Here is a 13,705-nt window from a genome sequence, read left to right as displayed (position 1 = left end):
AACCCTAGAAAGATGTTTCACCGTGCTGAATGCATCCTCCAACAACTCGATGAATATTTATTGTCAGATCATGACTATCGTATGTGTGAAGTCCTGTACATGAGAAAATTTACAACCTGCAGCGAACCCTCTTCACCATGTGGGGTCAGTGTTAAACTCCTTCTAACCCCTTCAGAGAGGTTTCCAACTGTCCAGACTGAGTATAGCCTAAACAGATGTGGGATAAACCTGTATCAGGCTCACTTCTATATTCTTGTTTTAGTTTTCTAGCGCCATTATCAAGCTTTTATAAGCACTTTCATTGTTTGTAGTCGTGTAACTTGAGTCAAAAATAGCAGGATACATGCAGAACAGTGAACAGTAGCTTTTCACTGTGTGCTTTTATTTTCTTTCAGATGTAAATGACAGCTTAAATCCAAGATTTTGGTTTTCTAGTAGCCAAATTCGACTCTTAAATGAGGTTCTACAAGCGTGAGGTGCTAAGAAGTGTTTGTTTCTCACTTGTTTTCAATGCCGGGCGTCTGCAGACGTTTTTCTCATCATGTCTGCTTTAAATTTATGTCACACTTCAGGTGGGAAGCAACATGAACTACGCAAAGCAGTGATGCAACCCAGGTGTAAGCTACTGCCGTGTGCCAAGATGCACCTCGTAAACTCACATTTTTTATCAGTGTAGATTCCACTCTTTAAAAAAAAACAAAAAAAAAAACATGTTCTTTTTGAGATTTTTGTGTAGTTTAAGTTTATTTTGTTTCCGTTTTGACACAAGGCCTGACATTGCAGTTTGGCCAAACAGCAGCACCTCAAGCCACATCATTTACATCGACCCATTTCACCCAAAGATAACATGTGTCAGCGTTTTGCTTTCCATCGGATCCAATTTCTTCAGCTGTGAATATTATCAAAACATGTTGAGAAGCTTGTTGGGACTTTCTTTTTACTGGAGAGGAGCAGGACAATTCTGGCTTTTTTTTTCCCCCTCCCGTCAGACTGACAGTCATCTGCTCGCTATACGTCCCCCATCGTGATTTGCAGTGATTACCAGCCTGTTAGGTTGTTTCAGATCTCGCATGTGATCTGCAGCTCTGCAGCGTCTGGAAGCACTTCAGTAGACACACACAAGCCTCAGTGTTCAGACCTGGAACTGAAACAAGAGAGACTGCACAGCCCTCAAAGAAACACAGGTTTCTCTGCTCATTCTTGGCATAGCTGTCCGGTTCAAATCGGACGAGACTGGACTTGTGATTGTAGCGAATCGAGCACCAGATACTGTATACATTCTGACTGTGTGCAGCGAGGAGGACGGGAATCGTAAAACACAAGCTGAAACTGTAAAATAACCTCAGCAGAGATAAAATAAACAGTCCTCAGAGCTGATAACATACAGTCTGCTCTAAACGTCTCAGTGCTGTGAATTAGCTACTGTAACAGCCTAATGTTTGACATGATGTAAACAGACAGAAAGTGTATATATATGTATGTTTTTCACAAGAAGCCAGTGAACACCCAGATGCCCCCACAATGAAATTTAGTAAAACAAACAAACATAGGTTATTGTACATATTTACAATAGGAGCCTTTTTTGTCTCATGTTCATGAGCCGTAGCAGCGACTCTTGGGAAATACACAACTCAAAACAAATACACAGGCATTCAGACCACAATAGCAAAGGCATGATTCTCCAATTTTTGAAGCTCAATTGTTCCCAAATGTGAGGAAGAAATCTTTATTTATTTATTTTTTTACATTCCAAAACTCATAAGTGTTTTTTCCTCCCTGCTCAGTCATTTTCCCGTTAATCGGACACTCTGGGGGGTATTTTAAAATAAACTGCAGTGTCTTACACAAGGTGGCAAAGCTCCAACATGCACGGTGTTAAGTGTTTCACAGACTGACATCAGCTGTTGGAGGACAAACAATATTTGTATTTACATACACGAACTCTACTCTGATATAACTGAGGAGACGCCAATATTTATTTTATGAAGTGACGTTCGTAAATGCCCCGTCTTGCTTACAGTACACTTGAATATGACGGCTGAAATGGGCTGATAAAAACAAGATGTAAACTTCTCACTACATTTACTGGTTGGGTTTAGTCATCTAAGGCACCTGTTTTCCTAGGTTCTATTAAGGATATATTTAAAACTCAATTTCTGCTCTGTAATCTGTTTTGGAGAAATAAAATCCCCAGCAGGCGGTCAGAGATTTGTTCATGTTGTTGCAGTTTGTAGTGGGAAACAGTAGGCGATGAACTCAGTCTTTACTGCAGAAGAAGGAATTCAACATTTGATTGTGTAGAAAATGAATACTGACATTGTCTCCGTAGAGTAACAAAAACTGGCGTGTAACATGACATAAATGTACACATAAAACAACATGACCTTCATTGTAATTTGAACTTAAAGCTGCATTAATCAGTGTGTTTTATATGTCAGCGTTAAGTCAAATTTACTTTAAAAGTGATCACTTGAACTCGTACAGATGAACCCACAAAGAATTATCGTTCAACTCGCTTTATTCTGTTTCATTCTGTTACCTTCACGTTATCGTTACGTTTCAGTCTTCGGATCGAACTAAAAACGTGCTCTACCCGTTAGCCATGAACCGGTGGAGCTTTTAGCAGCTGAAACACCGTTGCTATTTTCTTAGCAGTCGGTGGAGACCAAAATGGAGCTAAAGCAAGAGTGAACATGAGACTGGAGATGGGATGACTATAGGCTGCAGTAACCTGTGGGCTTTTTTTTTTTTTTTTTAAAGGCGGCTAGAAACCTCTGTGCTTGTTCTGATCTCAAGAACCGCCCCTGTGCAACATTCACTTTCAGGGTTGCTTTAGGGGAAGCTACTACTCCAGGGTAGATACTTCTGAAAAACTGCTCTGCAATGTTGCCATCTTTAACGTAAAATTCCCCCTCGAGGCAAAGACATCGAACCTTCTGTTGTATTTCCTACAGAACTGGGCTTCCTGTAACTACTATTTGTTTCGAGCGATTGCAATAAATGACCTCGTACCTGCGCCAAGTTTCTGCAAAAGTCGCTGAATGTTGCTCTTTATTGGGTGCATGTGAAAGGACAGCTTTAGAAAGGAAGATTTTGGGGGTTATGTGTCGTTAGTAGCAAACTGGTAAACACAGTGGAGCATTCAGCAGCTCAAGTACTATTGTTATTTACCTAGCAGTTGGTGGAGACCAAAATGGAGCTAAAGCGAGAGTGAATTTTAGGCTTGAAGCAAGATGATAGTAGACTGTAAGTTGCGGGCTATTTTAAGGAGGTCTGAACCTTAAAACAGCTGTTTACAGGAAGAAGAATGTATGTACTCCAGGTTAGGTACTTCTGAAAAACTGCTGTGGATCTCGACGCTGATTGGTTCTTCAGGACTTAGCAAAAACCAGACATAACACATCTCAGACACTTGATCCTTGAGCCAAAATGTTAATGTATCTAGAAGGTTCTGTGCAGTGCAAGGGGATTTATGCAGCTAATTCTGTGCTGATAAGTTAGACTTTGTGGTCACAGTTTAACTCCTTCACTTCAAATGGCATGTTCACATACAACATTCATATAAATTGGTCTGCAGCGACATAGCTTTTCCTTTTGAGCAACATTTGGGCTGAATGTGACTTAATAGCTGTGTTCCAATAACACATTTTGAAATATTGCAAAGAAAGAATTATTGAAAATGGCTGAATTTAAGAAAACTTTTGGAGTTTGGCTAAAAAAAAAAAAAAAGTATGCTTCCTTTAGGTGATTTTCAATTTTTTTGTCTTTGCCTTCGCACAGCATCAAATATGTCACCTGACGTTAAGGAATAATTACAATTTTCCCAATTAAAAGCATTTCCTGGAGACTGTCTTGTCATTTTTCACTGAAAGACGGCCAAAGTTTTGCTCGTTTCTTCTTCTTGTGCAGGTTTTTTTTTAGCCGTTTTCCAGCTGCTTGCCATGTAGCCTATGCTGCCACCTTCTGGCAACACTATGCTGCCTCGCTCCACACCACTTAACAGAAATAAGCCTAATTTTATTTTAACAAGGCCACTTTAAGCTTTTCTCTTTTTTTTGAGTTTCCTGTGCGCTGCTATCAGTAACAGGGAGCATGTCAGTTTAATTTAATTGCGACAAAACGTGTATTAGTGCCTGTTCTTGTTATCTGAAGATTGAACGAATCAAAACAGCAAACTGAACACACAGGGAGATGTGGTAACACACACAACACTTGCTCTTCCAGTGGTGAGTCTGTCATCTCTTTACAAATATATTCTCATTCTTACCTACAAATTTTCAGTCACTTCAAGAGGAAAAAAAAAAACACGTAAAAACAGATAAAATGTCAAACATAGGGAGGAGAAAGTGCAAATATTTTGGCGCCGCTTCGTTTTTCTTTTCTTGTTTTTCTGTTCTTTTTGTTGTTGTTGTTTTTTTTCTTTTTAAAAACTCAGGAACTTCTTAATTTTTCTGCTCCATCTTTCTCTTTCCTGTCAGCAAGCGTACAGATGCCTTCCCTCTGTGCCCTCTGCTCTCGTCTCAGCTTCGTGATCCGTCTCTTCTCACACCAGACGACCTACTGGGAACACGGCAGACAAAAGAAAATCTGTTCAGACAGCTTTCGCATGACAACACGACGGCGGTGCAACACAATATAAACGAAAAATGCAACATCTAATATCCCCAGTGTAACAAAGAGATTACTATTGATGAAGGCTGTGTGAGTCCAGGTTGTTTTTCGCCAAACCCTCATTAGTCAAATCCTTCAATGCACAAACACATGTCAGTGCTGTTTGTGGGTTTTTTTGTGCGTGTTAGTATTCCTATTGTGTGTGTGTGTTTGTGTCTCTGAATGACCATGTGGAGAGCAGATCTGTCCTCTGCAGCTCACACGGTTTCTTAACCTTTCTTTTGGCATTTTAATTTTCTTCAGTTGAACAATGAAGCAGACTTTAGAACCTAAAATTAATATTTCATTTAAACAATTTTATATTTTGATTCTTCATGCTGTTTTTCTACCCCTATATTACACACATTATCCCTCTTTTAAAATTTAAACTTAAAAAAACAACCTACCATCTACCTTTCCAGTGGTCCTTGAACTAAACATGCATTTCCATTGGAAACGTTAAACAAATCTAAGCTTAACACTGTGATATTTCACCAAAATCACTTCATTCTACATGTTTTATTCAAAAAGCAGCCAAAATTGATAGTTTTCACAAAAATTCTGCAATCTTTAACACAACTAACAAACTGAAACTGACTCAGCTGTAACCCACAATCACATGACAACAATTCTGAGACTTTTTGGCTGAACTGCAGACAGTGTTTATACAGTCGAAGATGTTGAAGAGAAGTTTAGAAACCAAACTAAATCTGCAAAAAAATACACTATTTGCATCAGATTTGGTAACAAAAATGTTTTAAAACAGGCTCCATGACACAAGTGAGAAGGCAGTGAAGTGACAAAACTTCAGGGATTCTGCTGAACTGCAGGCAGTGTCTAACCACAGACAGGAGACACGTATGGAACAAATTAAAAAGGGTTAAGTGCAAAATCAAACCTAATTGAATAATAACATAAACGCAGCGTGTCTCCAAAAAACGGTATGAAGAGAAGAAGTAGTTGGAAGATACCTTCTGCATGGTGAAATATCTTTCCAGACTCTTGCGAAAAGCACTAAGTTTGTAGCGGTTGTACAAACCTAAGTGATAAATATCTACTCGTACAGTATCTAGAGCCACTGTTCTTTCCAATATATGTCACACCTGGAGAATGTGGAAGCAGCTTTCCAATTTGATTTCTTCGATTAACGTAAAACAAATAATCAAAGAAATTTTTTTTCATGATTTATGTCATTCAAGCTGTGTTATAGTACAGCACAGAAGACATTTTTGACTTCTCTCTACTTCTAGCCATGGTTGTGCTGTTTCCATAGAGGTGCAGGACTTTATATTGCAGTGAAAAGTAAACCTACAGCGGGTAAAAACGTAACGGGAAAGTAAACCTTGTTCAAAACAACCTGCTACCAAGTGTGTCTTTGGTTTTTCTTTCTATTAGCAACATGTTGTCTCCCTTCTTTATCTCTGTATTTCCCTCCAGGTTATTGATTATAATAGAAAAGTAACATTTTCTGACTGTTGGCCGTTCAGCAGCTGTGCACCACCTACACTCACACCGTCCATGTGCACCGTCACATGTGCTGCCGTCATGCTACAACCCTGCGATAACTCAACAGGTCTCTGAAGTTGCGGGTCGTGCTGCAGTCCTGCTAAAAAACTGAACGGGACAGTGTGCAGCTCGCGGGATCGGAGGCTCGCTCATCAATCAGATCAGAAGGAGATGGGTAAAGAGCTGAGATTGCTTACAGATGGCTGTCAGAAGGGAGCTAGAGCTTCTCCAGTTAGAGCTCAGGCTGTGTGAGAAGCACACGTTTGTATTTGTGTGTGTTATGGGATTGCGTATGCGAGTGTTTTTTTCTGTCCGTATGTCGTATTCATGCCTCCATGAGGTTGTGTGTGTGTGTGTGCCAGGTGTGTGCAGGTGAGCTCGCTGTCAGCGCTGCTCATGTTAGCAATGAAATACGAGTCCAGCTGATTTCACTCTCAAAGCTCCAGGTTCAGACTTTACCGCATCACCATCCATCCAGCTCTCCATAAATCACTGGTTACCTTCCATATGACCACGTCCCATAGTGGATGTTTTCTCATATACTTTAAGTGTATAAGATAAAACATTATGGCCACCTAATTTTACCACCAGCTGACTACTATTTGCAGTTTAGGCTTCGACACTTTGGAAAAAAATGTTTATGAAAAATCTAAGTTCACACGTGACCTCTGCAGGATCAACTGATTTTTTCACTATGCAATAACTTTAGTATGTTTAATGAAGTAATGCAACATTTCCGGGTGGCGTGTAAGTCAGAAAATATTCTTAGTATGAAGGTAAAACTTTGTATGGCACCATTAAACATATGAAAGTCACTGCACGACAAAATCAAGTTGATCTGAGGGAGTCAGGTTTGAACTTTTTGTATGGATTTATACCTTTCCAGGGTGTCCACTGCCTTTCCCCTGAGTCAGCTGGGATAGAGGTGGTGTATAGATAATGGATGGATGGATGTGGATTTACATGGCTCCTTTATCTAAGTGTTAACACTGTCTGACATTGCAGAAAAATACAAAACTGGACAACAATGAGCCTTTAAAATCTAAACATTTCAAGCACACAAGCTTAAAATTGGGATATTTCACTGATATGACTTTACTTTTCATTTAAAAATATGCCAAAAATTAACAGTCTGCATTGACAGCATTCTTTTTAAAATGGAAAATTCTGCACTTTACCAACAGTCACATGACAAAAATTCTTCCACTGTTTGGCTAAACTGCAGGCAGTGTTCACACAGAGCAGATATAGAAGCCACATATGGAAACTAAACTAAATCGGCCCAAAAATACACCATTTGCATTGGATTATGTAAAAAAAATGTTAGCCAATCAGGGCTCCATGGCACAAATGAGAAGCCAGTCATGTGATATGAAACTTTAGGGACTATTCTGCTGAACTGCAGGCAGTGTTTCCACAGAGCAGATGTAGAAGTCAAGTATGGAAACAAATTAGAGAGATGGAATAAAACATAGTTGACCAATAAATTAGAACGGTAAAACTGACCAGTCCTCTCTGGCATCTGTTGACAACCAACTGGACACAAGTCTAATATTAATTTAGGTTTAAAAAAAAAAAAAAAGCATGTAAGGAGTTCTTATATGCAGACCAGCTGTCTCTGGCAGCAGCTGGTTAATGGATTTCTCAGTAGTATTCTGTGTCATACGCTGTTTCTGTTGGCAAACCCAGCGGCATGTTCTACCTGTTAGACTCTGCAGCACCACGATATTTCCTGATACCTCTTTCCAGCCCAAGTCATGTTGTTCCTCTCCTTAGCTCAGATAAATGTCTCTGTTGTACAGAGCTGGGCGACAGTTGCGCTGATGAATTGGCTTTGCAATTACCAGGCTCCAGAGCAGCGAATGCTCCTCTCCCTCCTCCTGTCCCAGTCACTGAGGACACTGTCTGTGCCATTAACAACACAAAGCTCCCCGGCCTCTCCCCGGACACCTTGGCCCCACTTGCGATAAAGAGCTGAAAGCAGATCCTGTCTAGCGGTGGATCGCCTCGCCTCACCTGGGACCGACCGATAAAGACACTTGGCTCGAGAGCTGGGAATCATGGTATACCTGTACGTGGTGGCAACAGGAGGGAAAGGACGGATACATGAGTTTACTGCGGCAAACTCATCACCAGACTCACAGGTGACCGTGGTAATAAAGGAACCTGTATGTGAGCGTCACAGTCCTCTCTGATGACCCGCTGCTTTCAGTGTCAAGCTGATGTCACAGTAATTAAAACACAAGTGGCGAGGAGTAATTGCTGTTGGCTTTGAGAGGACAGGACTCTGGACTCTCTAATGGTCCTGCAGCCTCAGTGCCAGGCCCGCTTAATAATGCCCTCCATTCATTCCTAATGACGGACACAGCCAGGACAAACAGGAGACGAACACAGGAGAGCAGCGAAGGAGACGAGAGGAGTTTGACAGAAAACAGCAGACAAGACACAGAAAGCATAATGCTGTGAGCTGCTCTGTTTCTGTCGGCAGGAGACTCGCCTACAGACAGAACACCGCTGGAATCATTAAATACGCCTCTAAATCACGCCAGTGTTGAGGTGGCAAAACTCGTTATTTTCCTTCCTAATCGCTGCTCCTTAAAGGCTTCAGACTGGTACATTTATGTGATCATGTAGTTGTATTATTTAGTGGATTATTATTAACACACATAATCAATTCAAACTACCTCATCACTATGGGAAACTACTTCATAGTACGTTTTCTTTTCTTTTCAGGGTCCAAAGTACCTCCAGTTCTGACTGAGGGTCTTGTTACTGATGCAAACTTTCCATTTGTTGCCATTTAGTCTTTCCAACATTTGTAATTGTAGAAATCTTAAGGCCACAAGGGCACTTATTCTCTATGGTCAGTCATTCAGCGTGCAATAGAAGAGGCCTGTACTATGAAGCAGGATTGGAAGTTAGCGAGATAACTTCAGGTTTAATCCAGGGTTTTCAGGGCTACAACAGTGGTTGACTTCTTAACAAGGTTCATCACTTCATGGCTGCTTTTTCAGGTATAAAGGTGTGTAAAAGCACGACTTACTGACCAATCAGATCTGTTGGAAAATAGCCTCTGTGGAGAGTTTTCAGAGAATATCTAAACCCTTTTCTTTCCCCTAAGGAGTGCAGATGTGCTCTGTTCACTGCAAGAAATTTCAACGCTCTTCTATTTTTCTGTAGGTTTTAGTTCAACAATATAATCTTTAAACTAAAGCACTGTATTTGTTGACCTTACAGGCATTCCAGTAAGCCTATTTACCAGTATGAAAAATGGTTTAATTAGGATTAGATCAGGATCAGGGAGATCTGATATCAGAGGACTCTAAGCCCTATCCTTTGTTTACATGCACTGCCACACTTGTCATAAATTTGGTTAATTTACTTAATAAATCAATTGATACAATAAATTCAGCACACTTTGTGTTATTTGTGTGCTGGTATTTCTGGCAATGCCACAGATGCATGACATAGCCAAAAATGAGGCAATTACAAATGCCTGTAGAATATAGAAGCAATTTAAACCAATTCGGAGGTCATTAACCATCACAGAACATTTTGTCATGGTGCCATTTAATTAGCTAAACCCCCATAATGCTTTCTGCTTGCCAACACAAAGTGGCCACCTCCTCTTGTCACTGTACTATTAAATCGTAACAGCAAATGCCTGCTATACTCTAAGTGTGTATTATCTCAGAAAATGTCCTGGGGTGTTGGAAGATTGGTTCTTTTTCTGCTCTCGAAATGTTTTAACACCAACTAGGGGTTCCGGTGGTGAGAATAATGCTGAAGTTGTCTAACACGTCATTAGAATAGGCCACGTCTAAGCAACTCAATGACCTATTGGAATACACATGTTTAGTTATGGTCAGATCTACTGGTGCTTTAATGATGATGCAGTGATATTGATGAGCCTATAAACTGATGTGTTGCTTTTAACCTGTATTGTAGGATTATAGTTTGTTGTTCTTGTGCCAGATATGGAGCTGTAAATCTTTTTTCATTTGGTCATCTGGTGCCAACACCGTCTCTTTAACGTGAACAAGCTCTTAGTTTGATTGAGAAACCCCCAGCTGACTTACTGAATTGATGAGCAGCTTCGTGTGACTGCTTAGCGTGACTGTTGGGGTCAGTGAGGCCAGATAATGAAAACACATGCTGGATGTGTTGAACTTGCTTCGCAGCAGAGGCTTCTGGTCCCTGTCAGTCGGACAGTGCATGTGGTAGTACGGAGCAGCACATATTAGGACTGACTGAACCCTGTTTATTTTTTCAGGAAATTGGGAAAAATTCCCAGAGCTGTCAGTCATGTCGTCATGTTGTTTGGGTATTCTCATCAAGTCTAAAGCCCAAATATTCCAGTGTTTACCAAAGTAGAAACGCAAAAAGCAGCAAGTCCTCATCAAATGTTTGCCATTCTTGCACAATAAACTGTCGGTGGATTATTAAAATTATTGACAATAAGTCTTCTGTTGATCATTTCAGTGCTTCATATGTTCCTGGTTTTAAAAAAAGCATCAAGTTTCAAATACAAATCTCCTCATGCTTGACAACAGCTGATGCATCCTGCAAACAAAAGCCTCTGCGAGCGCTCTCACTAGATCCTCTAATATCTTATAATTGTGCATACTCTGGTGTCTGTGTGCGAGTATTCATACGTGCACAGTCGCATGTGTTTGTACTTATTCTAAAGTGTGTTTACGTCTTTCTAAACGGGATTAAGACTTTTGAAAAGAACATTGTGAACCTTGCCGCTGAAACCCACTGTGAAACTTTTTTTTTTCTTTTTTTGTATTTCGTTCAATACAGCGATCGAGACGAGACGCCAGAAACATCCAGACCTGCTGCTCATCATCTGCGCGACGAGGTTCACGGAGAAAATCGCTGCCCTGGGCTTCGTCTATAATGAGGTTTCCAGTCTCTTCGGAGGATGGATGCCACCCTCTCCAGCACCTCAAATCTCACACAAGGTATTCAGATGTTTTCCTTTGCCGTTGCCAACGTGTCAGGAGGGGAGGCACCTCGTACAGATGTGCTGCACTCAGCCCCCGAACGCTCACAATCCTTCAGCCAAAAAAGCACATACTGTAAACTGTAAATACATCCAACAACACCCGAACGACGATCCAGAGTTGCGACAGGGCATGATAAGATTTAATGCTTGGCAAAGGCAGCTTGACTTAAAGAGATCCAGGCCATTAAAGAACAGCGAGGCATACCTGAACACAATGGCTGTCTATCTTAGTTAAGGCAGAATGGTGCCATATGTTCTTACAGAGCCCTGCTTCTCTCATGCAGGCTTTCCTTTTTGCATACTGTACCTCACTCTCCTCAGTCATCCTGCAGCTCGTAGTGCCTGAGTGGCAGCATAAGGAGCCATATAAAGCTGTCAGGCCGTTTACCTCCAGCTCTTAAGCACGGAGGTGATAGATTCAGTGACTATAGCGAAAACAACCAGCCGAGCCTCCTCCTCTGCCCCCTTTCAGTGCTGTTTATCCTGGCAGCCGGGCCCAGGGTCCGAGAACCCTGACGTTATGCCCGCTCAGAGCCGCCGCTCTCCAGGCTCAGCAGGGCAGTGCCAGCGTAAACACATGACCTCAGTGCTATGTGGCGCTGAACCGGCCCAGAGTCGGCAGCACCGGCGGGACCAATAATCACTCGGCGGAGGGAATCCCGGCGGAAAGATCGAGAGGAGACGGAGACAGAAAGATGGAAAAAGGACGAAACAGACTGAAAGATAGATGATCAGGAAGGGTCACGATATCTTTGTTGGTTCTTGTTGTCTCGCTGTTTTGTTTTTTGTGCAAAGCAGGAACAAAACAAAAATGGTAAAATAACAAAAAAGTCAAGAGCAGAAACTATTATTTTTTGACTGACAGATAACAAATTTGCAATAATACAAGTCTGAGTAGCGATCTATCAATTATTAGGTCTGATTTTCATTATCTACTTGCCTCTCCCTATCTGTAGTCTCTAGTTTCTGATTGGTTGCACATCACAAGTTATAGCCAATCAGCACTGAAGGGTAAATGGTGAAAAGTTGTCTTTTAATGAAACAAATGCATTTCAACAAAGTTTTGTGTTTGTGTTATTCTAAATTTTGACACCATCATTTCTATTTCTACTGCAAACATATTTCTGTTTTAAGGATCAATTACTGGTTTCCTATAGTACAAATCTTTGGCATGGACCCTGAAAACTATGTTGTCCGAACCGTAATTTTTAACATAAATACAGCATTAATATACCAATAAACAACTATTAGTGAGACAAGGCAAAGCAACTAGTCCAGCCTTGTATGTATCTTAAAACACTGTGGTGCATGTGAGTCCCTCCCTTTGAAACTGTCGGCCTTCCTTGCGACAGACGTGCAGTCCAGCGTTTAGCCGGTGCCCTAAAAATCTATAGAATTTAAAAACAAGAGTATTCTGTTCATGTTATTTGTCTCATTTCATCACAAGTCTCTGTTTTGCTGCTTCTCCATCTGCTGCGATGGATCGAGCTATTTTATGATCATCCTGGCAGCTGGGTTGATATTTATTTTGTTTCATCTTGAATCAGGTATTACTCGTCAACAAAAACTCACCAGAAATGTCTTTCTTTCTGTCTTCATGACCATAACATGAGGTAGCACTCTCTAAAATATCAGCAGCTGACAATATATCACACTATTCATGAACACACACCTCACAAAGCTGCATGCAAACACAACTAGACAGACTTAAGCTTAATTGAATGTTGGGTACAAATCCCATAAAGCTTTGCATCTAAATCAAATTCTGCTGCTACTGCTTTTAATTACTCCCAACTAACACTTCCCCAGTGTGTGTTAGTGGATTACACAATAAGCCAACTACAGCGCTGCGAGCCAGGGTTAGTGAAAGCATATTAGTTTGCCTTACTGAACAAATTTGTCCCTTGCCTTGTCCCTTGGTTGCCACTTGTTGTTGAGCTTCCTGAACAGAAAAGGAGAAGGAAAAAAAAAAACAAGAATTAAACATATTGAAAGTTTTAGGTTTTATAGTCACACAAACACAATGGTATATTTGCTTAAAGAGTCCACATTATGCTTTTAGGTTTTTCCCTGTAAACTTAAAAAGTCTAAGCCAAACAGAGTTCCCCACACAGAACAGTCTTCTCCTTACCGGCGTGAAATACCTTATTTGAAGTCTAGACTTTTGTCCTGTTTCTTATCTACATCACCATGTAACACATTTGCATAATTCCCATCGAGCAGCTCAACCTCAAACAAAGAATTAGCAGTTTTCTCGGGGTTACACTATGTCGCCTTGCTTTTATCAGGACTTTCCGAGGGTTAGGCTTTAAAGAGACAGCAGCTAAAACAGACCATTTCTGACAGAGGCTGAAATGAGCTGCTGCAGAAAATCATGTGTCTTTAAATACGACTGCATGCAAAAAATATTCCAGTAGATTCCAAAAGTAAAGTTATGAACCTGTAAATGTGCTTAATATGGGCTCTGTAATCCCTACGTTCCTGTGCAACTACAAAAAGAAACACGCATCACATTTGTCAAACATGACTGTTTTCGTT

The 13,705-nt window shown here is 40.8% G+C and overlaps 1 protein-coding gene across 7 annotated transcripts in view; it reads right to left on the bottom strand.

Annotated features, from left to right (window-relative positions):
* Positions 1 to 723: 723 nt before the first annotated feature.
* The window catches only part of smoc1 (SPARC related modular calcium binding 1), a 76,900-nt gene continuing 63,918 nt past the window's right edge, over positions 724 to 13,705 (bottom strand). For 4 of the 7 annotated variants that reach the window (XM_008293266.1, XM_008293270.1, XM_008293272.1 and 1 more), the window contains 2 exons: positions 13,076 to 13,109; positions 724 to 4,560 (listed from right to left, as the gene is read on the bottom strand). In XM_008293266.1, coding sequence (XP_008291488.1) covers positions 4,521 to 4,560; positions 13,076 to 13,109 — 74 coding nt within the window. In that variant the 3' untranslated portion in view covers positions 724 to 4,520. Of the gene's footprint in view, positions 4,561 to 13,055; positions 13,110 to 13,705 lie in introns of all 7 variants that reach the window. The other 3 variants (XM_008293267.1, XM_008293269.1, XM_008293268.1) reach the window with 3 other exon arrangements.

This window comes from Stegastes partitus, unplaced genomic scaffold (assembly GCF_000690725.1).
Source record: "Stegastes partitus isolate 25-593 unplaced genomic scaffold, Stegastes_partitus-1.0.2 Scaffold867, whole genome shotgun sequence".
Classification (NCBI taxonomy): Eukaryota; Metazoa; Chordata; class Actinopteri; family Pomacentridae; genus Stegastes; species Stegastes partitus.
This window is presented reverse-complemented; position numbering and strand designations above follow the sequence as displayed.